General features: G+C 40.3%; 2 protein-coding genes across 2 annotated transcripts; both read right to left on the reverse strand.

Moving 5' to 3' along the window:
• Positions 1 to 80: 80 nt before the first annotated feature.
• Positions 81 to 7,849, reverse strand: LOC134323353 (kelch-like protein diablo). The gene is made up of 4 exons (XM_063004860.1): positions 7,571 to 7,849; positions 6,464 to 7,183; positions 1,793 to 2,093; positions 81 to 1,711 (listed from the first exon to the last, which is right to left on the reverse strand). Exons 1-4 carry the CDS (start codon positions 7,847 to 7,849, stop codon positions 1,371 to 1,373), a joined length of 1,641 nt encoding a protein of 546 aa, XP_062860930.1. The 3' UTR covers positions 81 to 1,370.
• A 1,595-nt stretch (positions 7,850 to 9,444) lies between these two features.
• On the reverse strand, positions 9,445 to 26,249 carry chkb (choline kinase beta). Its single transcript, XM_063004288.1, has 11 exons — positions 25,763 to 26,249; positions 23,293 to 23,401; positions 22,758 to 22,871; positions 21,821 to 21,954; positions 21,627 to 21,731; positions 20,140 to 20,198; positions 18,882 to 18,969; positions 18,664 to 18,772; positions 13,409 to 13,503; positions 11,679 to 11,760; positions 9,445 to 11,077 (listed from the first exon to the last, which is right to left on the reverse strand). The coding sequence occupies exons 1-11, from the start codon at positions 26,017 to 26,019 to the stop codon at positions 11,021 to 11,023; spliced, it is 1,209 nt and encodes a 402-aa protein (XP_062860358.1). The 5' UTR covers positions 26,020 to 26,249; the 3' UTR covers positions 9,445 to 11,020.
• Between the last annotated feature and the right edge of the window lie 336 nt (positions 26,250 to 26,585).

Raw genomic sequence — 26,585 nt, forward strand, 5'->3', positions numbered from 1 at the left:
CATAGTGTTCTGAGAACATGTTTTCATCTTCAGCTGTGTGATATCGTAAAGGCTTGTGACTAAATAAAGCTTGTGACAGGTTCATAAAACCCACATGGTTATTGTATTTGTATTTGTACATGTTCTTGTATTTTCTTAAACAACTGGCATTGGTTCCAAGAACCAATATACCTGTATTTTGTTACATAGATTAAAAAGTAATAATAATAATAATAGTACCTGTTCAAGTAACTTTCAGCTGTATTCAGTAGTCTCTTCACATGTTTACAGAGCATAAGAGGTTACTAAATGGTTTTATTCATATGCACATAACAAATATATGTTTATGGGATCAAACCCAGAACCTTCTTGCTGTGAGGCGACAGTGCTACCCACCGAGCCACCGTGCCGCCCAAATTTTGCACAAATAAACTGTGCAAAAAGTCAAAGGGTCTGAATACTTACTGAACCTGATCCCAACCTAGTTAAACATCTATGAAAAATCTTGGGCTGAAGTGTAAGATTCCTTCCACTAAAATCATCACAACAATCAAAGGGATTTTTTTGGAATAAGTGCTGATCCAATACGGTTCCAGAAATTTGAAGAATTTGAGTTATAATAAAGCTGTTTAAACTTAATTAAGTTTGTTACTTTTCTGTATGTGCAGTAGACACACTCACTGACAGTGATGCTGTGAGCAGCTATGCAACGAGCAACCCACAACAATTCAAAAATAACCAGATGTCAAAGGCAGCCATACATACATAGTTCTCATTCTAATCATTAACAAAGCACAGTGATCTAATAAGGCTTTTACAAATATATACACGGGATCTTCACAAAGTTTCTGCACTTTTATGTTTTGGTTATAAGCGGTGAGGGTGTAGTAGTAGGAGTAATCGGTCATGTCTGAGAGACTGAGAGACGCTTATAGTTCGGATTTAGCTCCATCTGATTTCCACCTTTTTGGACACTCAAAGAAGCTTTAAGAGGAAGAAGATTTTCATGTGATGATGATGTGAAAGCAGCGGCACATCAGTGGCTAATCGCTCAACCAAAAACATTTTTTGCTGATGATCAAAATGCATCAAAAGGTGATGATTAATAAATAGAGTTTAATAAAGTGCGGAAACTTTTTGAAGAACCCTCGTACTTGTTTGGATCAGTCTCAGTTAAAGGTGGTCTGGTCAACTGGAAAAACCAAGCAAGAAATACACAAGTCCAGGCTGCACCATTTTTACACTTCCAACACATCCTGAAGATTCATGCATGTCTTAAACGCCTCAAAACCCCCTGTGCTTAATGGTCAGTGTTATCGGGCTTGGGTTGCAAATCTTTTCAATATCTTTTATGTTTCAAATTCAGACAATACTGAACACCAGTTCACAGTTCAGTAGAAGAGGTGAAAGCAACTCTCATAGCAGGTGGAGATAGGAAGCGGGGGAAGGCTGAAAAGAGACAGAGAGCGGAGATCTAGCCGAAATATTACACCCTCCTGATTCCCTGACATGTAGATCTCGTTATTGAACACCGTGCCTTGACCGATTAATGCGGTCTTTTCCATTCTTCTGATGTCACCCCACTTCTGAGTCTCCACACAGAAGGATGTAACTACAGTTTCAATGTTGTTTCCACCAATCACAATCAGCCTGTCTGTGGATCCCAGGAAGTGGAGGCTGGGCATGTTCACATGAGTGCGAGTGAGTGTGGGAAGCAATTCGCTCCAACAGTCTGAGAATGGGAGAAAGATGAAAGAAAATGAAGCAAGATGAGATATTAAATCAAAATACAGCAGTTAATCCGCAAACGTACCTTGTTTTGTATCATAGCGTAGTATTAGTTTCTCTCCGGTTCTCTGGACGTTCCCCAGCACATACAAGCAGCTTCCCAGGCTGGTTGTGAGGGGGGAATCATGGGAAAGAGAAAGTGTAAACTGAAAGTCCGTGAGGGGTAGAGAGGAGACGAAGGCCCATGAGTCTGTCCACGGGTCATATCGCTCCACTGCTGTGTACACTCCCGTGCTGGAGTCGGGGGTCACCAGGGAGTCCAGATACCAGCCCCCTATGGCGTAGATGTGCCCCTCACAAACTGCTGCACTGAAGTGGCGTCTGTGCTGAGAGAAGCAACACACATTCCATGTCAGCCCTTACAGTATTTTACATGCCGACTAGTGTGTTTGTTATTCTGTTACTTTACAGTAAATTGTGCAATGAATCACTAAGTATATTAAACTTACAAGAAATGCTTTTAATTTAGAATCAGTAATCTCTGTATGCCACATTTGCCCACATTGGAAAACCTGTTTGTTCAAAACTTGCAGTGAAGTTTTATTGGCTTCTATTATGTGGTTGCACATTTTCTTTTTCTATATATACAGTATATACATATACGTATATACAGTATATATATATATATATATATATATATATATATATATATATATATATATATATATACACTTTATTGCCAAAAGTATTCACTCACCCATCCAAATCATTGAATTCAGAAATCACTTCCATGGCCACAGGTGTATTAAACCAAGCACCTAGGCACGTGTTCTCTGGAGTGACGAATCACGCTTCTCTGTCTGGCAATCCGATGGACGAGTCTGGTTTTGGTGGTTGCCAGGAGAGCGGTACTTGTCTGACTGCATTGTGTTGAGTGTAAAGTTTGGTGGAGGGGGGATTATGGTGTGGGGGTGTCTTTCAGGAGTTGGGCTCGGCCCCTTAATTCCAGTGAAAGAAACTCTTAATGCTTCAGCATACCAAGAGATTTTGGACAATTTCACGCTCCCAACTTTGTGGGAACAGTTTGGGGATGGCCCCTTCCTGTTCCAACATGACTGTGCACCAGTGCACAAAGCACAAGGTCCATAAAGACGTGGATGAGTGAGTTTGGTGTGACTGGCCTGCACAGAATCCTGGCCTCAACCTGATAGAACACCTTTGGGATGAATTAGAGCGGAGACTGTGAGTTCAGTGTCTGAACTCACAAATGCGCTTCTAGAAAAATTTTCAAAAATTCCCATGAACACACTCCTAATCCTTGTGGAAAGCCTTCCCAGAAGAGTTGAAGCTGTTATAGCTGCAAAGGGTGGGCCGACATCATATTAAACCCTATGGATTAAAAATGGAAGTCACTCAAGTTCATATGTGTGTGAAGGCAGACGAGCGAATACTTTTGGAAATATAGTGTATACATATACAGTATATATATACAGTGTATCACAAAAGTGAGTACACCCCTCACATTTCTGCAAATATTTTATTATATCTTTTCATGGGACAACACTATAGAACTAAAACTTATATATAACTTAGAGTAGTCAGTGTACAACTTGTATAGCAGTGTAGATTTACTGTCTTCTGAAAATAACTCAACACACAGCCATTAATGTCTAAATGGCTGGCAACATAAGTGAGTACACCCCACAGTGAACATGTCCAAATTGTGCCCAAAGTGTCAATATTTTGTGTGACCACCATTATTATCCAGCACTGCCTTAACCCTCCTGGGCATGGAATTCACCAGAGCTGCACAGGTTGCTACTGGAATCCTCTTCCACTCCTCCATGATGACATCACAGAGCTGGTGGATGTTAGACACCTTGAACTCCTCCACCTTCCACTTGAGGATGCGCCACAGGTGCTCAATTGGGTTTAGTCCATCACCTTTACCTTCAGCTTCCTCAGCAAGGCAGTTGTCATCTTGGAGGTTGTGTTTGGGGTCGTTATCCTGTTGGAAAACTGCCATGAGAGCCCAGTTTTCGAAGGGAGGGGATCATGCTCTGTTTCAGAATGTCACAGTACATGTTGGAATTCATGTTTCCCTCAATGAACCGCAGCTCCCCAGTGCCAGCAACACTCATGCAGCCCAAGACCATGATGCTACCACCACCATGCTTGACTGTAGGCAAGATACAGTTGTCTTGGTACTTCTCACCAGGGCGCCGCCACACATGCTGGACACCATCTGAGCCAAACAAGTTTATCTTGGTCTCGTCAGACCACAGGGCATTCCAGTAATCCATGTTCTTGGACTGCTTGTCTTCAGCAAACTGTTTGCGGGCTTTCTTGTGCGTCAGCTTCCTTCTGGGATGACGACCATGCAGACCGAGTTGATGCAGTGTGCGGCGTATGGTCTGAGCACTGACAGGCTGACCTCCCACGTCTTCAACCTCTGCAGCAATGCTGGCAGCACTCATGTGTCTATTTTTTAAAGCCAACCTCTGGATATGACGCCGAACACGTGGACTCAACTTCTTTGGTCGACCCTGGCGAAGCCTGTTCCGAGTGGAACCTGTCCTGGAAAACCGCTGTATGACCTTGGCCACCATGCTGTAGCTCAGTTTCAGGGTGTTAGCAATCTTCTTATAGCCCAGGCCAACGACACATTTGGGCACAATTTGGACATGTTCACTGTGGGGTGTACTCACTTATGTTGCCAGCTATTTAGACATTAATGGCTGTGTGTTGAGTTATTTTCAGAAGACAGTAAATCTACACTGCTATACAAGCTGTACACTGACTACTCTAAGTTATATCCAAGTTTCATGTCTATAGTGTTGTCCCATGAAAAGATATAATGAAATATTTGCAGAAATGTGAGGGGTGTACTCACTTTTGTGATACACTGTATATATATATATACAGTATATATATATATACAGTGTATCACAAAAGTGAGTACACCCCTCACATTTCTGCAGATATTTAAGTATATCTTTTCATGGGACAACACTGACAAAATGACACTTTGACACAATGAAAAGTAGTCTGTGTGCAGCTTATATAACAGTGTAAATTTATTCTTCCCTCAAAATAACTCAATATACAGCCATTAATGTCTAAACCACCGGCAACAAAAGTGAGTACACCCCTTAGTGAAAGTTCCTGAAGTGTCAATATTTTGTGTGGCCACCATTATTTCCCAGAACTGCCTTAACTCTCCTGGGCATGGAGTTTACCAGAGCTTCACAGGTTGCCACTGGAATGCTTTTCCACTCCTCCATGACGACATCACGGAGCTGGCGGATATTCGAGACTTTGCACTCCTCCACCTTCCGCTTGAGGATGCCCCAAAGATGTTCTATTGGGTTTAGGTCTGGAGACATGCTTGGCCAGTCCATCACCTTTACCCTCAGCCTCTTCAATAAAGCAGTGGTCATCTTAGAGGTGTGTTTGGGGTCATTATCATGCTGGAACACTGCCCTGCGACCTAGTTTCCGGAGGGAGGGGATCATGCTCTGCTTCAGTATTTCACAGTACATATTGGAGTTCATGTGTCCCTCAATGAAATGTAACTCCCCAACACCTGCTGCACTCATGCAGCCCCAGACCATGGCATTCCCACCACCATGCTTGACTGTAGGCATGACACACTTATATTTGTACTCCTCACCTGATTGCCGCCACACATGCTTGAGACCATCTGAACCAAACAAATTCATCTTGGTCTCATCAGACCATAGGACATGGTTCCAGTAATCCATGTCCTTTGTTGACATGTCTTCAGCAAACTGTTTGCAGGCTTTCTTGTGTAGAGACTTTAGAAGAGGCTTCCTTCTGGGGTGACAGCCATGCAGACCAATTTGATGTAGTGTGCGGCGTATGGTCTGAGCACTGACAGGCTGACCCCCCACCTTTTCAATCTCTGCAGCAATGCTGACGGCACTCCTGCGCCTATCTTTCAAAGACAGCAGTTGGATGTGACGCTGAGCACGTGCACTCAGCTTCTTTGGACGACCAACGCGAGGTCTGTTCTGAGTGGACCCTGCTCTTTTAAAACGCTGGATGATCTTGGCCACTGTGCTGCAGCTCAGTTTCAGGGTGTTGGCAATCTTCTTGTAGCCTTGGCCATCTTCATGTAGCGCAACAATTCGTCTTTTAAGATCCTCAGAGAGTTCTTTGCCATGAGGTGCCATGTTGGAACTTTCAGTGACCAGTATGAGAGAGTGTGAGAGCTGCACTACTAAATTGAACACACCTGCTCCCTATGCACACCTGAGACCTAGTAACACTAACAAATCACATGACATTTTGGAGGGAAAATGACAAGCAGTGCTCAATTTGGACATTTAGGGGTGTAGTCTCTTAGGGGTGTACTCACTTTTGTTGCCGGTGGTTTAGACATTAATGGCTGTATATTGAGTTTTTTTGAGGGGAGAATAAATTAACACTGTTATATAAGCTGCACACAGACTACTTTTCATTGTGTCAAAGTGTCATTTTGTCAGTGTTGTCCCATGAAAAGATATACTTAAATATCTGCAGAAATGTGAGGGGTGTACTCACTTTTGTGATACACTGTATATATATACTGTATATATATACAGTAAATATATATAAATATTTTTTTTCTAAATAAAACATCTTTCAGAGTGTAATTGTCAATATAAAAGAAAAAAAAAAGATTTATGACCCACGGACTGGTACTGGTCTGTGACCCAGTGGTTGAGGACCTCTGATGTAGTGTACTCCATACCTTGATGAGAGGAGCCGTTGATACCCAGTTACCTTTAAAGGGATTATAACGGAAGGAAGCCATCTTGAACTCATATCCCCTCTTTATCTTGTGCCGGAACCCCCCAATTAAATAGAGATAGTTAAACAGGATGGCTGTAGTGAAGCACCACTTATCCGCAATGAAAGGTAGATCTGTAACAGAGCTCCATTTCCCATCATCCTCCTCCAGTCTAAAAAGCTTCCTTGCAGACTCCACTTCTTGGTTGTTTTGTGCCACCAGATTCTCTTTCCGTAGGCAGCAAAGGCGCGGTGAGCCCCTCGACCTCAGACGAAGAATCTCTTGCTGTAGGTGGACGTCCAGACCCCTGCTCAGGTGTGGTAGCTCCAGAAGGTTTGTGCTCAGGTACATCAGAACAGTTTCCTGAAGCTCATAACTGCACAGCTCATCGGCCAGCTGCAGGTATTTCAGACACGTGTTCGAAGTCAGGATACTAGAGATCGCCAACATCAAGCAACGAGTGAAGTCTGGGACCAAGAGGTACATGCTCGCTCGTAAGTGCTCCTCTATTAGATCTTTGGGAACACAGTACCTCTGTAGAAAGATGAACTGCAGCAGATTGTGGAACACACTGGAGGGAATGTGGGACAGGTCCACTTGATGTTCTGCTTGTTCTCTCATGTAGGAGTTAGACAGGGCCTTGAAGTATTCACTACAGTCAGCCAGTCTCTCCAGGTCAGCCTGATACACAGAACATGACATGAACAGACTCAAAGTAAATCCACATGTATGACATTTCATTCTGCTTGCCATGACATATCATTTACAGCATTTTTGTATGAGCTGGGTTTGAGTCTCATAACACAAATCTCTCTGGATTTATGCCCTAGAAGATGAACAAATGATTGAGATACGATTGACCATCGTATTTTTTCCACAGCAAACCCTGACTTTATTCTTTATCTTTCTGCACAGAGGTACAATCATGCTGGAACAGGAAAAGTCTTCGCCCAAGTAGTTGCTATAAAGATGGATGAACATTTAGTCTGGTTATGTGTACTGTACATGTAAGTCTGGGAAGGTGGTCAAGCCAATGCAAATTCCAAGTATATTTGTAAGGAGACTCACGTAAAAAAGGTGCATGCTGGTCTGGATGGTAAACATTGGACCATTTCCATGGCATCTGTAGGTTCTCGCCTCTTGGTCTATTTTCCATGTTTCTGTTTCACTCTCAGTGTCGCCCGTTATGGAAACACCAGAATAATCCAGCACTTTTTTTCTAGTGGATTTAATCCAGGTTAAACCACCACTGAACCAGAAATTCTTCTGAATATATTTGAAACTGCACTTTATCCACAAGCCTAGACAGAGAATTAGAGCTGAAACCGTCTGCCATATTTTACCCATCCTTCTCCAGTCCAGATCAGCCGTCTGTTCCAGGCTGTTTCTGGTCTTCTAAGTGAAGCTAACTAAACATGACTTGACTTCTAAACCCTAATCCAAGTCCCGGGCACATTTCTCAGTCTCTGGTTAAATAAATCGGTCCATCTTCTAATGTCTCTTGGAAAGCAGCCTCTTTGTTTTGAAGGTTTCTCTCCATTAAGCTGAAGGAGTTCAGTTTGAAGTCTGTGTGTTATCTAACTGCAGCAGGAGGAGCAGAGTTATTTTAGGAAGCCCAGTGCTCTCAGTACTGGATTGAAACAGTACACATGACAGCCATGATGGATCGCCACGCTCATTATGTACTACTTACGGACCTCTGTTGGGCTGAAGAGGGCAAAACTACCACCGAGATCCTGGGTTTGAATTTCTGGGTATCTGAGGGGAGGGGATGGTCGAAGCCTTGCGAGGGATTGGCGTCCTGTCCAGTATGTTCCTGCCTTGCACACAGTGTTTCCTGGTGGAACCGAACCCGCCATGAACCTGGCTTTTGCGTTTGATGAAAAGTAAATTCATTCATATTTTGTTTCCAACTTTTTGCCAACAGTCTGGGGAAGGCCCTTTTTAGAATAACAGTGTGCACAAAGTGAGTTTGACAAGTTTGGTGTGGGGAACTCTAGTGGCTTCAATAGAAAGAAATGCTTGAACCTTAGCCGAGATGTTAAAACTTGAGAGCGAGTGTATAAGGAAAAGATAAGCAGACCAAGTACTAAACCCTGTGGGACTGCATTTTCAGCTTTTTACCATAATGATGAGCTACAAATTTCTACATAGATTGTGGGTTTACTGTATCAAATGCTACACTAATATTTAGCAGCATGAAGCTTTTAGTGACCGCTACAAGGGAAGTTGGTGTGTCAGTTTGGTAATTAGGCCATTGTCCTAAATTCTGAGCAGAAAAAAGCTTCAATCTTCAAGCTAAATATGGAACTGTCCATAAACCATACCTTCTATGTTCCACTGCTCTACTGAACAAACACCACTGCAGTTCCTATACTTTATAGGTTTGTACTATAGGGATACGTGTAAGAATACATGTCTACTGAGGAGGATTCTGTAAATCAATCTGAAAAAATGATTTATAAATTCAGCTTTAGTAGCCAAACCACATCCCAGCACATTTTGGAGTGGACAGAGGTTACAATTCAATTATTACTTATATTGTTTGTTTGTTTGTTTATTAGGATTTTAACGTCATGCTTTACACTTTACATTCATTACAGGTTACACAAGGTTATATCGAACACAGTAATGGACAAGTTTGTATCTCCAATTCACCTCACTTGCACGTCTTTGGACGGTGGGAGGAAACCGGAGCTCCCACGCAAACTCCACACAGAAAGGACCCGGATCGCTCCACCTAGGGATCGAACCCAGGACCTACTTGCTGTGAGGCGACAGTGCTACCCACCTTATATAGTATTGTTATATTAATTTCATTTAGATTAAATATAATGTTTGCATTTTGGCCTGTTTTCTTTCATAGGAAAACTCAGCAGGAGGTTTAAAACTACATAAGATTAAGGAGAATGAAGCTAAAAAAGGAGACAAACAAAGTGAAGTTAAGTCACCAAGTGTTTTAATGAATTAAAAGAATGCACATGTTTATTGCAATTTGGACCCTGCCCCATACTCACATGGCCCCTTATGAATGGGATAAATTAAAACCAGATGAGACATTTAAAACCAGTGTCAATAAAAGCCTCACACTATTAGTCAGTAAGTGAAGGGACACACTGAATACACATGGACCAGTATTCATTTGCTCCCTTGTATGTGTATACGTCCTTGTTTTTTACATTTAAAGCATTTAGCAGACACTTTTCATTTCTGACCATAAACAATGCAAGCAAATAAAGGTAAATGGTCTTGCTCAAAAGCCCAACACTGGCAACCTGCTGGTAGTGGTGCTTTAACCATGCAGGGACCTTCTAATTACTAGTCCAGTACTTTAACCGCTGAGCTACCACTGGCTTTTTCTACTAAATTACATACAATTCACACATAACTGCATACACTTAGAGAGATGAGAAGCTATCTAAAAGTCACACCACAAATCATGCTTTCTGACCACTGTTCCTGTCCTTTCTGTGGGTCCACACCAACACTATGGCTTTCACATTTTGTATTTAGGGATGAATTTCTTTGGACGGACACTCAAAATTAATAAATAAGCAAACAAAAACACTGCAAACGAGAAAATAATCATTAAAATGAAAAGCTCACAGGGTAACAATTAACATAGAAATAAATATACGCTACAGCAAATTACACATTTAAATAGACATATAGTGCAAGCAGACAGCCAAAATAAAAGTGGGATAAAAAGCTGCATTTTTATCCCATAATAATTGAACGCAACAATATGAACCCAGTCTAAATAATATCACTGTGTCTCCAAATTAATTACAGGCTGATTTGAAACACTTCTGTTTTAAATACACACAACCAAAAAGTGGTTTTGCACATCTCCAAGTGAAAATACAAGCCGTCTGGTTTGTACAGGTTGCACTTACACAGCAGTTTGATTACCTGTGGTGTTCAGTCAAGTTTCCAATAGCACTGAAAAGCATCAGTACATTTTAAGCTTAAGGAAGAAGAAAATAACCGCCTAATTACAGTCGTTTCTTTACATTAGCTTAATGAGGGCAGAGAGGGGGATGAGAAGAGACTGAAGTAGGTTTCAGGCAGTAAATGAAACAAATAAACCGAGAAAACGAGTTTGGACCCTTCTGTATATAAGGGGATTAAAGGTCTACATGGGCAACCGTGCTAAATTACACACAGGATTAACATATAAGAATCAGCTTCAAAAATGCTTAAAACGTTTAAATAAATAATGAATATTCCAATATTACATGACAGGAGAGTTAACACACACAGAACAGTAGGTGCTCAGATTATTACAGGCCGCAGTATTGAAGATTTGTGCTCTATGCAGTCAAAGGAATTCATTTCAGTCGAACTTCTCACATAATAAAATGATCTGACCACTCATTCCACAGCGGAACCGTTCAAGGTTTCTTCACATTTACGTCACTCTTTCATGAAAAAGTAAAAATAAAAAGCAAGAGCTGAGAAGCAAAATAAATGTGTTCTTCTATAGTACAATCCTTCCGGAAAGCTTGGAGAGCAGAATTATGCAAACAGCTTCTTCTGCTTGAAGTATGAATCGAACCTGTGCTGGGCGTAGTCCTAAAACATAAAAACATAAAGATTAAAAACAGTATATACGTTAAAGACATCTCACTTTTATGATCATTGCTTAGAAGTCCTGTTTTGTTTTCTCTTTTTTTTTTCAGATTTCTCCCCGAATTTTCTCCCCTAATTTAGTCGTATCCAATCACCCTGATTGCGTCACGCTTCACCTCTACCGATACAACCCTCCACGGCTGACTGAGGAGCTTCGCAATTTACACAGGCCCCCTCCGACACGTGTGCAGTACGCACTGCATCTTTTCACCTGCACGAGGCGAGTTCGTATGCAGATCAGCCTTGTGCACAGAGAGCCACACCCTGGTCGCAGATGCCACCAATCAGCCAGCAGAGGTCGTAAATACACCAGTTATGAGGAACCCTGGTCCAGCTCATGCCAATCGTTGTTCATGTAGCCACCCAGCCCAGGCAGATGGCAGAGCTGAGATTCATTATGATTTATTCGAAATCCCAGCTCTGGTGATAAGTCGTGTTTTAGTGCTCATACGACCAATGGTACAATTACTGAATGTACAGAAAATGTTCATGTATTTGAAGAGTTCTAACAACAGGTTAATGAAGTACTTTCCAAATTACTCACCATATAACCGAATTCAATTTTGGAAATCCTAGCTTGAACGATCGACCACAGTCCCCAGAAGAAATGTGAGGCTAGAGCAAATCTATAAGAGCATATGAGAGAGATTATAAGGTAAAGCAGTGAAATGGTGTTTTGTTAGCATTTGTCAGGGCAGTTGTATCGTTGTGGTTAAGATACTGGACTTGTAATCAGAAGGTTGCCGGTTCAAGCCCCACCACTGCCAGGTTGGCACTGTTGGGCCCTTGAGCAAGGCCCTTAATCCTCAATTGCTTAGACTGTATACTGTAAATCGCTTTGGATAAAAAGCGTCTGCTAAATGCTGTAAATGTCATTTTTAAAACAGATCACAGAATGTACAGATAGACCAATCAGGATCAACAAGATTACAGATTTAGCGTGACCGGCCGATCGTCGTCTCTGTCCTGACATGACTGTCCTGCAAAGCGTGTCCACATGCGGTTTGTTTGTTTGGATTTTACTGGCATGTTTAACACATCTGTGGCATTTTATGGCATTATCAGTATTATGTTTGAGTCTGCTTATTGTAACTTATGTTTATATTGTGGGTCTATTTTATATTTTATTTCTAGGTAGGTTAAAACTGTTCTTGCATTAGTCTTGTATACGAATTTATTTTGCGGTTTGCAGTTTGAGGCATGTTTACTTGTTCTTTGTTTGTGTATTTTGGGCATTCTATCAGGATGCGCTTTATCGTAATAGGTTTTTGTCAGATTTAACAGGTTGGGTTTTTTTTCTACTTTTATCAGGTGTTGGGTTATTCTGCTGTGGCCGATTCTGCATCTTCCTCCGTGTGTCCTAAGTTTAATGTTAATGTTTGGGTATACTGTATTTCACAGAGTTTGCTGGTGGTCTGAATGTTCCATTCAATTTGCCATTTTTCCTTGATGTAGGTATTTATTAAGGGGGAATTTATCTATAGGGGGAATTTTGATGTTTGTCCACATGTGGCAAAGTGCAATAAAAAACATAAACACAAACATGTAACACATCATGTGTCATTTCAATGGGTCTCGTGCAATTTCATATTTCACTTTAAATGGGCCAATGGGCAATTTAAAATTTTTTAAAATTTCAAATACCACTTCAATGGGACATGTGCAATCGCTTTTGTTTTGTTTGAGTGTTGATTTGTATTTGTATATAGTGCTAATATTGTTTGCTTCTTGTTGTTTTTTTTTGGCGCCGGGTCGGGGGGGTTGTACTTCAATTTCATTGTGCAAGTGTACAAGTACAAGGTGCAATGACAATAAAGGATTCATTCATTCATTCAATAATTGTCCCCTGATGACTAGATATTTAGGGACTTAAGCTTACACATGAGTGTCAGTGATTAAAGGTGCAGTGACCCTGGCATTCTGGCATCATTAGAAAGAACGAGTCTGTTAGGATACATTAATGGCTGTGTGCTTTTTCTGGACAGGATGCCAGTTCATTCACATAGGGAGCAAAGTCTAGCCAAACTGGTCTGATACCACATAAGAGCTACTGTGGCTCAGAGTGGTGAAAAAGGTCCAGCTGGATATGATCAAAACACACGGTGACTAAACTAATAAATGCTGCATTGACTAAATTGGCCCAAATCTCCACAGACACACTCCAAAATCTAGTCAAAAGCCTTCCTGTTAGAGATGTTTTTGTGGTTGCAACATATTATTGCCCACGGTTCTAGAAAGCTCATGGTCAGGTATTTGAATAGCCAAAATTTTTACCTGTTCGCCTCAATGATTATCTCCTCGGCAATCTTGGCTTGATCTTCATGTCCAGTATCTTCACTCTCAGACAAGTAGTGTCGAATAAAGTGCAGCTGGAGAGGAAAGAGTGACGAGTGACTAGTCAATCAGTGTTTTCTTATATTATTCTCATTATAGTGCATCTGTACTAGTGCAGCAGAGTAGAATCAACTGTGTATTAATATTGTTAATTATTGTTATTAAACTTCTGGCCAATGCAATGGCTGCAAAGTTCAAATAAACAATCTAACAAACTATTGTGTGTGTGTGGTGAGTAATTTGATCTCTCAGATACATTTTCTGTGGTTGTTTCTATAAACAATGGCGCTGACAACCAAGTAACTACCAAGTTACAACCAACCAAAATTAGACGGCAAAACCACTTTGTGCTGGGTTTTTTTCTATGGATTAATGCCTTAAGCAACATTGAGCACTGCGATCGCCTGAATTCTCTTTTGCTGCACTCAAATTTCATGTATTGTGTTTTTAACATCATGGTAACCCGTGGGTCATTGCCATGGCAGAAAGCGGTAGTGTTGGGTCTGCGTTATTGTTTCCAGGCTACTAATCTGATCCTTATTTTTCCCAGTGATCTAGATCTGGGTTTTCAGGTCGGTCACTGACAGGAAGTTGAGGAAGTTGGTTATCTTTGCTTTGCCAGACTTTTTTTTACACATTAAAACACATCAAATTCATCAAAACAAAACACAAAAGTAAATATACTTAATTAATAAAAATGGTGGCAATCTGGTTCCACTGTGGCTTACAATGTTTAACATAAAGCTCTCACAAGGGGGTCATTCATTGCTTTATGTGCCTGTTAAAATTCATTTATTTAATTATTATTATTTTTGTCTGCAACCAATTTTTTGGCCCATGTATGGAAGTAAATCTGTCTCATCAGATTTTGAAATTTAAAAGCCTTTGAATTTTGATTACTGAACTTTAAGCCTTTGAATTTTGATTACTGAACTTTTTTGCCTCAGAATTCAACCCACACATTTTACAATAACTCATTTTCACTTTCATTTTTTGATGTTAACAAATTCAAAATCAAAAATTCAAGTTTATAAAATTCAAATAATATATATTCAGGTTGCTCAAATTCGATAGGTCAAATTCAGATCACAAAATTCAGATCACAAAATTCAGACTAAACATCCGGGACACGCAGGATGAGCAATCGATTCCAGAGCCGTAGAGAGAACAGAGTAGCGACACTCCCATAGAGAACCGCTGTGACGGGGGCGGGACATTTCTCTGCACAGCTCCGGGTGGAGCTCTGTTCATTTCCACTACTGAGCAGCATTTTCAGCTGTATGTTGCTTTGTTTTAAAGAAATAATGAATTTGATGTCATTAATATACTTAATACTGTTATTGTTTAGCATTTGCTCAGCACTAAATGTTACATGTTTATCTTATTTAATAGGTATAACTGAATTTAGCTCAGTCAGTTAAGCTTAATTAATGCCACTAGAGTCTTTTCACCTAAAATGAGGTGATTAATCAAGAGTCTTGTTACAGAAATGATAATAAAACATTAGAGCCATAATAAATCATGCTACTTTTACTTTCACACTTAAGTACATTTGAAGGTAAATACTTTAGTACTTTTACTCAGTGAAGTGGAGGTAAATAGCATTTTTACTATTACTACTACTTTTACTGGAGTAATATTTTACCTTGGATATCTCTACTTCAACTCAACTACATGGTTTGTGTACCTTGTCCACCACTTACATTAGACAAAATGAACTAGTGCATATTATTATGAATTAATTCATGTATTACATGTAGGAATGAATTATTAATCACTCATGAAATAAGAGATGAATGAAGCTATTTCCTGTACCTGCACTATAATGTTAAAGGTACGGTAATGTGTTTATCAATCTGTTCATTCAGTGCAGGTAAACCTTATGAATCCAGCCACATGGCTCAGTGTTTAACCAAAATGATGATTATTATTATTATTATGAATCCTCAGGAAAGTGAAGGGAGATTATAGTTTATGCAAAAAAAAAGAAAGAAAAAAAGCTCTTTAATCTCTGTACTGTATATTGTTTATACTACTTAATGATATGGCATTATTTAATGTATGCTAATATAATGTACTGTGTGTTAACAAGAACGATCTATTCATTATAAGTCATTATAAACATCAATCTTTCACTTCATATACCAAATGCAGTAAATGTAAAGGCAGTTGAAAATACCCAGAAATTGTACAAATGTTTATTATTTAGTGTTTAATACTTCATTCACTGCTGCTTGTCCCATCCCAGCTAGCCTTGTAATTGTGGCCCACTTCCGGCGCAGCTGGGCCGGAATAGCCCCCAAAACACTGCGATACCATTTATTTCCCATTTTCTTCTCCTTTCACATCCTCATAGATAAAATAATACATTTATTCTACAGATTAACTACAGATTAACTACAGATTAACTACAGATTGTGCAGCAGAAAGTATTTTATTAAGATAATTGCAGCAAGTATAATAATAATAATAATAATAATCAGAATATTAAAAATAAGACAAATTATAAAAGTGAAACAAAATGACAACTATATTAATATTATATATAGAAAATAACATATAATTGCATATAAGAATGATAATTATCAAAGTGAACAATATTGTAAATATACATACTATACTACGCATACACAATACTACTAAACATACTACTACTACAACTACATCTACTAATACAGCCTACATACATACCATAAATATTTTACACACACACACACACACACACACACACACACATATATATATATATATATACAGTGGTGGAAATAAGTATTTTATATTATTAATTATTATTATTAAGTATTTAATACACTATTGAATGAGCTTTAATTATTTTGCAGCTGTTGGCTAATGCAAGAAACTGTTTACCTTTTAGCTAACGTTACCTGAAGTGTATTAGTTCAGACTACCAGTTAACCTGAAACTCAATAGATAACATTACCTAACAGTTTCCATTTCCAAATTGCTCTCTATCTTAATCCAAAACTCATTAATAGACTTTCTGCTTACATTTTGCTAAGTAAAATGTTAAGATTCAACGTTAATTTACCAAACACGAACAAATAATTAGTCCTCTTTTTTAACGGCTCGCATCGCACTGTTGCTATGGTGACGTTGTTCCGCGTCTCTACGAGCACCAGCCAAACCCAGCTGTGGTAACAACTGGACCGGATCTGGCTACACTGGTCTGGCCGATTCTGACACTCGGCCGACTGTGCCGATAGAAAAGAGGGAGCTGGACCAGATGATTGTGCTAGCTGGGATATGAGAACATGACAGCGCGGGGTTTTTTGAAACTATTGGATGGATACATAAACCACGTGACCGTGTGGCGGCGAGAACAAGGATTGTCGCAACTCTCTCTATCTACGGCTCTGATCGATTCTGTCTCAAATCGAACCGACACCCAGCCAATCAAGTTACACTCCAGCGATCAAGTGACAACGAAGCGGCTTCGTTTACAGCAGAGCCGTAGAGAGAGAGAGTTGCGACACTTCTTGTTCTCGCGGTCACGTGGTTCATGTACCCCTCCAGTAGTTCCAAACAAACCCGGCGCTGTCATGGGACAAGCAGCAGTGAGTGAAATATTAAACGGCAAATAATAAAATATTGTACAATTTCTGGGTATTTTCACCTGCCTTTACATTTACTGCATCTGCTTTAATGTCAGTTTGGTATATGAAGTGGAAGATTTTTATAATGACTTAATAGGTTGTTCTTGTTAACACACAGTACATTATATTAGCATACATTACATAATGTGATATCATTAAGTAGTATAAACAATATACAGTACAGAGATTAAAGAGCTTTTTTTCTTTCTTTTTTTTTTTGCATAAACTATAATCTCCCTTCACTTTCCTGAGGATTCATAATAATAATAATAATAATCATTTTGGTTAAACACTGAGCCATGTGGCTGGATTCATAAGGTTTACCTGCACTGAATGAACAGATTGATAAACACATTACCGTACCTTTAACATTATAGTGCAGGTACAGGAAATAGCTTCATTCATCTCTTATTTCATGAGTGATTAATAATTCATTCCTACATGTAATACATGAATTAATTCATAATAATATGCACTAGTTCATTTTGTCTAATGTAAGTGGTGGACAAGGTACACAAACCATGTAGTTGATTAGAAGTAGGTAAAATATTACTCCAGTAAAAGTAGTAGTAAAAGTAAAAATACTCTTTACCTCCACTTCACTGAGTAAAAGTACTAAAGTATTTACCTTCAAATGTACTTAAGTATGAAAGTAAAAGTAGCATGATTTATTATGGCTCTAATGTTTTATTATCATTTCTGTAACAAGACTCTTGATTAATCACCTCATTTTAGGTGAAAAGACTCTAGTGGCATTAATTAAGCTTAACTGACTGAGCTAAATTCAGTTATACCTATTAAATAAGATAAACATGTAACATTTAGTGCTGAGCAAATGCTAAACAATAACAGTATTAAGTATATTAATGACATCAAATTCATTATTTCTTTAAAACAAAGCAACATACAGCTGAAAATGCTGCTCAGTAGTGGAAATGAACAGAGCTCCACCCGGAGCTGTGCAGAGAAATGTCCCGCCCCCGTCACAGCGGTTCTCTATGGGAGTGTCGCTACTCTGTTCTCTCTACGGCTCTGGAATCGATTGCTCATCCTGCGTGTCCCGGATGTTTAGTCTGAATTTTGTGATCTGAATTTTGTGATCTGAATTTGACCTATCGAATTTGAGCAACCTGAATATATATTATTTGAATTTTATAAACTTGAATTTTTGATTTTGAATTTGTTAACATCAAAAAATGAAAGTGAAAATGAGTTATTGTAAAATGTGTGGGTTGAATTCTGAGGCAAAAAAGTTCAGTAATCAAAATTCAAAGGCTTAAAGTTCAGTAATCAAAATTCAAAGGCTTTTAAATTTCAAAATCTGATGAGACAGATTTACTTCCATACCCATGACTAGGAGATAACTTAGCCATAACAATATTCATCCTTTCTTGGCGGTATCTCATACATATGGTCAGTGTGTGTATTATTGTTAAAGGGGCACGACAGGGCCTCCACATAGGTGCACTTTCTCCCCTAATCAAGTGTGACAGGGACTGGAGGCGAGGATTTAGACCAGCACCAACACTACCTGCTGCACCTCTGCACTGTTTAAATATGCAAACTGAAAATTGGACTCACCTGTTGTTCACGGTTTGGGTAGTTGTCCAGGTTTGCCTTATAAAAGGGCCATTTGTCGTAGGTGTAGTCATAAACCCACTCACAGAAATGATTCCCAAAATCAAACCCCCTGCATCAAACACAGACGCACCGATTAGAGCAGCGATCAATGATTACAATGATTTGAATAATACTAATCGTAGTATGTATAGCACATAGCACCGCTGAGTCAGTTTCACCTGTAATTGTAGCTGCTGTACTCAAAGTCGATGAGCATCAGTTTATCCGTGGAATTCCGATCACGGCCGTCCAACATCAGAACGTTTCCTAAATAAAGAAACAAGACCCAGTTCTTCAACATTTGGAACGATTTTCTTGAATACTCTCTGTAAATAAAGGCTGCAGGGGCAGCCGTCGAGTGTTGATATGCTGTGTGTGTGCAGGGTGGAGATCTGATAATGATCTTAGACAGTCTGAGTATCAGGCCTAACTATCAGATAATCTATTAGAAGCAGGAAACAGAGACCTGTGTCATAATGAGACTCCAACACGTCCTGATACAGCAGAAACCCAGTCATCTTCAGTAACTGATTAAACCTGGCACATGTGCGCTAGGATGCCCTTCAGGACCTCACAATATACATTTACATTTTCGGCATTTAGCAGACGCTTTTATCCAAAGCGACTTACAGCACTGTGACAGTATATTGTCTAAGCAATTGAGGGTTAAGGGCCTTGCTCAAGGGCCCAACAGTGGCAACCTGGGTGTGGTGGGGCTTGAGCCAGAGACCTTTTGATTACTAGTGCAGTAGCCTAGTGGTTAAGATACAACTGCCCAACATACAAAAGTTGAAAAACCTGCTGGTAATGTCCTTCAAATCTTGACTGATGTTATCACAGATCAGAGCTGTTTTAACAGTGCAGTAGGTGGGTGGTCCTAATGTTTTGGCTCATTAGTGTATATTTGTCAATTTAATTTCACTATTATCACCACTTTATCTTGGTCAGGGTTGCAGTGGGTACAGTTTCCCTGGAAACTCATACACCCTGGACAGGATCCAATCCACCAATCCAACTTCTCCAACTCCTCAGACAGGACCGATCATGTCTGTGTGTGTAGGCGCCCAGCCGGTTGATAGCACTTGCTCAGATTCAAACCCAGATCTCAGTGGTAGCAGGCTAATATAATAGACCGATAAGCCATCCAAGCACCTATATTTGTTTTATCTTCTAAATTAACAATATGCACAGGCTAGTGACTTCCCCTCCTATGTAATATTTATATTTTATGCATTTAGCAGACGCCTTTATCCAAAGCGACTTACATTACAGTTACAGTATACATTTTAAGCAATTGAGGGTTAAGGGCCTTGCTCAGGGGCCCAACAGCAGCAACCTGGCAGTGGTGCGGCTTGAACCACTGACCATCTGATTGCTAGTCCAGTACCTTAACCACTAGGCTACGGCTTGCCAGACAGAGAGAGACGGGAGGCTTACCTTCCTGTACATCATTGTGACAGAACACGACAGGAGAAGCAGTCTCTTTCAGGAGCGCCCTAAGAGAGAAAGCAATCGGATTTTAGGATTGATCCGGAGCACAAACACAGGCGAATACTGGTGGTGCAGACAAGAAACAACACTGAATCAAAGGTATCTCTATCTATTATATCTTTGCTGTTATAAAAAACCTACGAGGCTAACTGTGTATAACAGAATATGTTTTTTTTTAACTGCAATTATCATTTACTCAGTACCATGTACTGGCCAACACTACACTTGTCTGTAGTCTCGCCCCCCTCAATTCCTTTAGAAAGTAGAAATGTCTTTGGTTCTTGTATTTATTGTACTGTGTTTATCTGCACTCTGTATATTGTATTGTCTTGCACTTGTATTCTGTGTTGCACCCTGGTCCTGGAAGAACATTTGACAATAAAGCCTCTCTTTAACTGCAAAAGGTACATTGATTCAGTATAACTGTCTATCTGGTTTAAAAAAATAAGCTGCTTTTAGTTAGTTTGTTTGTTTGTTTATTAGGATTTTAACGTCATGTTTTACACTTTGGTTACATTCATGACAGGAACGGTAGTAACTCATTACACAAGATTCATCAGTTCACACGAGGTTATATCGAACACAGTCGTGGACAATTTAGTGTCTCCAATTCACCTCACTTGCACGTCTTTGGACTGTGGGAGGAAACCGGAGCACCCGGAGTAAACCCACGCGGACACGGGGAGAACATGCAAACTCCACACAGAAAGGACCCGGACGGCCCCACCTGGGGATCGAACCCAGGACCTTCTTCTGTGAGGTGACAGTGCTACCCACTTAGCCAACCGTGCCGCCCGTTGCTTTTAGTAAAATGAAACTATTTGATGGACGCAGTGTTTGGATGCAAAGCCCAACATATAATGCCCGACAACTTGGTAGCGGAGCTGCTATAATGAGTGGCGCATTATTAATTCCCTCTGGGATTAATAAAGTTATCTATCTATCTATCTATCTATCTATCTATCTATCTATCTATCTATCTATCTATCTATCTATCTATCTATCTATCTATCTATCTATCTATCTATCTATCTATCTATCTATCTATCTATCTATCTATCTATCTATCTATCTATCTATCTATCTATCTATCTATCTAACATGCGACCTGAAGAGCTGGGTTCAATGCTCATCTCTGATTACTGTCTGTATAGAGTTTTGCTCTTGTTCTTCTCGTACCTGTGTGGGTTTCCTTCAGCTTCTGCCTGATTGTGTATTTTTAAAGCATATTATTATTATTACCTGTAACTACAAACTCTTAAAACTCAATTCAGCGCTCTATACCCCCTGCCCCACCCCGTGGCTACACACTACATCCCTAACCAGTGTAAATCTCGATGACTTACGGCTGCTTTGTCTCGTCGTGCCTGAATGCTGTGTTAGCGTGTTTACTGCTCTAATCCCACCCTTCTTTATCACTCCTGCCCCCTCACCTTAAATTCAGCAGCTCAGCTGGAAGGTCGTACTTCATCAGCTTCTTGAACTTCTTGATGTGAGCCTCACGTACAAATGTAATATTCTTGATCTGATCCATATACCTGAGTAAAAGAAGCAGAGCATTTAGAATAATCAAAACCTTTTCTTAGAATGGTGATACTGAGGTTGTGTCACTGATCCAGGCTCTTACCTGTCCATGGTCTGGAACAGCCACTTGGGCTCCTTATTGAAGGGCATGACCATGCGGTGGAATCGGGCCATCTTACTGGCTATTTCAGCCGAGATGTCTGGGTGCTGCAGCTGCTCGGTGCACAAGCGTTTACTCTGAATATCACACACACACTTACAGACATCAGTTCTTTTCATTTTACCCTGGTTGGGGGTCCCAGTGGGTCCGGTTCCACTGCGAAACACAGGGTGGCAATGCATCACACAGCTTCAGCCACCCCCCCTTCCCCCACCCCACCCTCAGACATAGCCAATCATGTCCGTGTAGATGCCCGGTCGGCTGATAGTACTGCTGAAATTCAATCCTGGATGTCAGCTGCAGTAGACTGGTAATTTATTTATTAGGATTTTAACGTCATGTTTTGCACACATTCATGATTCATCAGTTTAAGTCTGATCTCAAACACAGTCATGGACAATTTTGTATCTCCAATTCACCTGACTTGCACGTCTTTGGACTGTAGGAGGAAACCAGAGAAACCCACACGGACACGAGGAGAACTCTACACAGAAAGGACCAGGACCGCTCCACTTGGGAATCAAACCCAGGACGTTCTTGCTGTGAGGCGACAGTGCTACCCACTGAGCCGCCCTGATAGACCAGTAATAGACACCTGTGCCACCTGAGCCCCAAACCGCAGTTATATTTACCTCAAATTCAAAGGATTACGTCTATTGTAAAGGAAGATGTACGTCATGGCATCTCTACAATGACTTCTACAAGTGGACTGGAACACTCATTTTAAAAAAATTATAATAATAAAATTGGCTAAATTTGCCATTCCAACCAATTCCAAACCAATAAAAGCAGTTTCTTAAAAATAAACATGCATGTCTGTGATGTGTGTCCTTAATTGCAGTATTCTGTATTACTGTGCATCCTGTAAAATCAAACTCACAGGAAGAAACTGTTCCAATCGGCCCTCTGGGAAGATGCCATAAAGACGAGGACCGAGCTCTCGCTCTGCCAGGATGGCGAACATTACACTCTCGGAGACTAAAGAGTCCACCCCCTAAACAGAAACACACACACACACACGATATAAACACATATGAACATGTGAAAAGTCTATGAACAGTACAAGACCCAGTATATAATCCATTATGGTAAAATAAGCTGATTACATCTCTCCTGCATTTAAAGACCCATAAGACCTCTTCACTCCTCTCTCATCTTAACTGCTCGTGAATTTCTACAGCAGACTTCCATGCTAAACAGGTTGCATTTGAAAATGACCTTGTTTAAGTGAAAACAGGATCTGATACGAATACGTGTAAATATATAACAAAGAAAAGCAATCTAAGACAAAAAAAAAAGATAACCAAAGAACTGACGGGACCATTGGTTATTGGTTAACTAGTTAATCGAACCTCCTTGCTGTGCATACGTTCCTCCAGTCCCTATTTGTATTAACAGAAGCAGTGATGGGTCACCTGTAAAATGGCCCCATAGATGCGCAGCAGCACTAGTGAAGGTTCGGCTCCAACCGGCTTCACGTGATCAGGTAAGCTGCATTTGTAGAGCAAATTGCTGAGTCCGCCACTGTCAACACACACACACAAACATGCATTACATTAGAATTAAGGCCGCACCATCTGGAAACGCAGTGACACACTGTGCCCCAACACCTTCACAGCTCTGACAACCCTACATTTCCCAGCATGGCTTTCTGTAAAAGTATGGACTGTATATTTGCAAATTCGTGTCAATTTAATCAAAACTGTATTTGTAAGGTCAGGTACTGATAGACAAGAAGTCTTGTCAGGCAAATGACATCCCAAAGGCGTTTAATGTAATTGATGTGAAGGCCACACCTGTTAGCCATCAATGTGACAGAAACAAGCAAACGTGTCCACATAGTTGGTGTACATAAAAGTCCTGTGTGGTAGCTGGTGTCCTGTTACAGATGCCACAGTAAACAGAAGAACAGAAGGAAATAGGACTCTGTTGTGTTAATCTGTCATAACTATAAGATGCAAATAATACAAGAGAAGTAGGTGTACCACGTGTGCCTGGTTTTCAATCAACCCAAGCACTGAGACATCACGCCAGAGCTGCACTTGTTTCACTGGCCTCCCTACAAAGGTCGGGGCTGGTCAAGAACCTGTCAAACCCTGTTCTGTTCACGTACTCTTCATACCCTTCAAGCCACAAGTCTCACTCATCTTGATCCATCCGTCAGAACTTGAGGAAGATCATCTCTGCTCCTCTCTGTTCCAGCACCCAGGGGGTGAGATTAACTTCCCCTGTAAAGACTTAACTCTTCACTAAGCACTCAAATGTAAATTAATCCTGCACTTACTAATCTGTCTATCAATCAACTATAGTTGGGAAATGTTGACTCTGTCTCTCTGATTAAGAGCAAAAGCTCAATGCTGTAAATGTAAATGGAATCAGGTCATGATCAGTCCACCTGCAGACTCAAATGTCATCACAATAACCGAGTGTAGTTGCAAAGTTATGCAAAACATCAGGGGTGCGGCAGCAACAAGTTACAGTCGAGAACAAAATTGTGTTTAACCTTTTAAGAATATGAAAAATACCCCAAAACTGAATTGACAATGCTTTCATCTGGTATAGTGAGACATCAAATACTTCACAGCCCGTGATATTTTACCTCTCAATCTCTGACATACATCAGCCACAATTCTGTCAGTAAATTGTAATAAAATTTGCATTTATAAGCATAAAAGAATGCAAAATTTACACATAATTGTATGTGAAATGGTTTAGGACCCTGGACAGCTGTGTCTTATTCTCACAAGAATGATTTGTGGTGTTAGTCAAGTCCAGACACATTCATGGCAAAAATATGGCACATATTCAAAACAAACCTCAAATTTGCATCCATATGTATTAAGGTTGGCCTGCATTATGATGTGATTATATAAATAAATTATTGCTCAGAACTTACTGGAACGGGGAGGGATTGTTCATGCACCTTGATTTCATACCACTATGCCGTATCATAACTGAAATTCTGGATTTTATCCTGAACACATCTGATTTTTTTAGTTTACTAGCATGACACCAGGAACACGTTATCTCATTCACTGCTACGATGACCTTATTGGCTTAGTGTTCATTTTGTTTCCTCTTTCTGGTTTTACTACCACTTTATACTGGCCAGGGTCACGGTGGGTGTGGCTTCCCCAGAATCACTGGGTGCAATTCTCAGACAGGATGCCAATCGATCGTGTGGCATTGGCTGAATACTGTGTTTACATTGGCTAATAATCAGCTTTGCTATCACTGTTGTATTGGAAACAGAAAAGCAAATATGATTAAGAAATCTCCACTGAACAGATGCAATCAAACATCATAAAACTATAAAGCATTTTGAGTTGCATGATAGCACCTCAATTAAGAGCAGTTGTAACCTAGTGGTTAAGGTACTGGACTAGCAATCAAAAGGTCTCTGGTTCAAGCCCCACCACTGCCAGGTACTTTGGTTACAATCATGGCAGGACAGGTGGTTAGTTACTGGTTACACAAGATTCATCAGTTCGAGTTTTTAATGTCAAGCACAGTCATGGACAATTTTGGATCTCTAATTCACCTCACTTACATGTCTTTGTACTGTCAGAGGAAAACAAAGCTCCTGGAGAAAACCCACGCAGACACGGGGAGAACATGCCAACTACACCTAGTAAGGACCTTGACCGCTCCATCTGGGAATCGAACCCAGGACCTTCTTGCTGTGAGGCGACAGTGCTACCCACCAAGCCGATCAAAATAATAATAATAATAATAAGATGATGATGATGATGATGATGATGGCCAGACTGCTCATTTGCATAGTGGTCTGGAGTCTGGACTAGGGGAAACTCAGCTCTAATCACATCACGATACCAATTCTTTACCAATATATTGATCCGCCCTGTTCAGAATGTAGTATTTTACCTAATGATGCTGATCTCGAAGTCCTCCTCTGATATGTTCTTCCAGGCCCCGGACAGAAAGTCCCTGCACCATGTGTAAGCTCGGGTTTTGGTTTCTGGATCCACACCTTCAGTCCGACCATGCATGTAAGATTCTGCCTCTGAATCATCGTCCCCATTCATCTCGATCAGATCTCTGATAGCGGGGATGTGACCCATACATCCATTCAGATCCGATTTACAGTCAGACTTACCATCACTCACACTAGCAGCCTGCATACTGACAGCGTCCGATATAAAGAACCGATAATACCGGCGATATTAAGCAAACGTGGGTCAGAATCACCTAGTCCTCTATTATAGATCTGAACACTGTGGCAAAGTTCACTACAACCCAGTTGATGCCATGTGCCAACTAATCCGCCCGTTATCAATCAGCTCCGACCAAATTACTCCCTGTCATTTACTATTATATTAAAAATTTTTATTTTCTTGTCTATTCCTACAGTACAACAATAATTCACACAGCATAAACACCCAAATGAACCTCAAAAGTGATCTAACTGATCTCCTTCATACCAAGTCGCTTTTTTCGCTTCCGTCTTTGGTTCAATCCTAATCCTTCTCCTTACACACTACATCGGGGCCCTATAGTGCTAGAGGCAAATACGGTATCTAGTTCACTTCATATGAAAACATAGTCGTTTTATTTCAGCCGTGGCCGTTAGATTTTTTGAACCGTATCCGAAACCACATCTAGTTCACTACCTAGTGCACTACCTAGGGTTGTTTATTATTTTAGTTAGGATGTGTCAATCTGATTTAGGAAATCGAACACATACACG

The sequence above is a fragment of the Trichomycterus rosablanca genome, chromosome 11, assembly GCF_030014385.1.
Source record: "Trichomycterus rosablanca isolate fTriRos1 chromosome 11, fTriRos1.hap1, whole genome shotgun sequence".
Taxonomy (NCBI): Eukaryota; Metazoa; Chordata; class Actinopteri; order Siluriformes; family Trichomycteridae; genus Trichomycterus; species Trichomycterus rosablanca.

Excerpts from the sequence above, each read along its gene's own strand:
- LOC134323353 (XM_063004860.1), bottom strand. The coding sequence starts at position 7,849 with ATGGGTAAAATATGGCAGACGGTTTCAGCTCTAATTCTCTGTCTAGGC. Across the intron at positions 2,094-6,463 it reads CAACGGCTCCTCTCATCAAG|CACAGACGCCACTTCAGTGC; the intron begins GTATGGAGTACA and ends TGCTTCTCTCAG. Across the intron at positions 1,712-1,792 it reads ACGCTATGATACAAAACAAG|ACTGTTGGAGCGAATTGCTT; the intron begins GTACGTTTGCGG and ends TCCCATTCTCAG.
- chkb (XM_063004288.1), bottom strand. The coding sequence starts at position 26,019 with ATGCAGGCTGCTAGTGTGAGTGATGGTAAGTCTGACTGTAAATCGGAT. Across the intron at positions 22,872-23,292 it reads TCTATGGGGCCATTTTACAG|GGGGTGGACTCTTTAGTCTC; the intron begins GTGACCCATCAC and ends GTTTCTGTTTAG. Across the intron at positions 11,761-13,408 it reads ATAATCATTGAGGCGAACAG|ATTTGCTCTAGCCTCACATT; the intron begins GTAAAAATTTTG and ends ATGCTCTTATAG.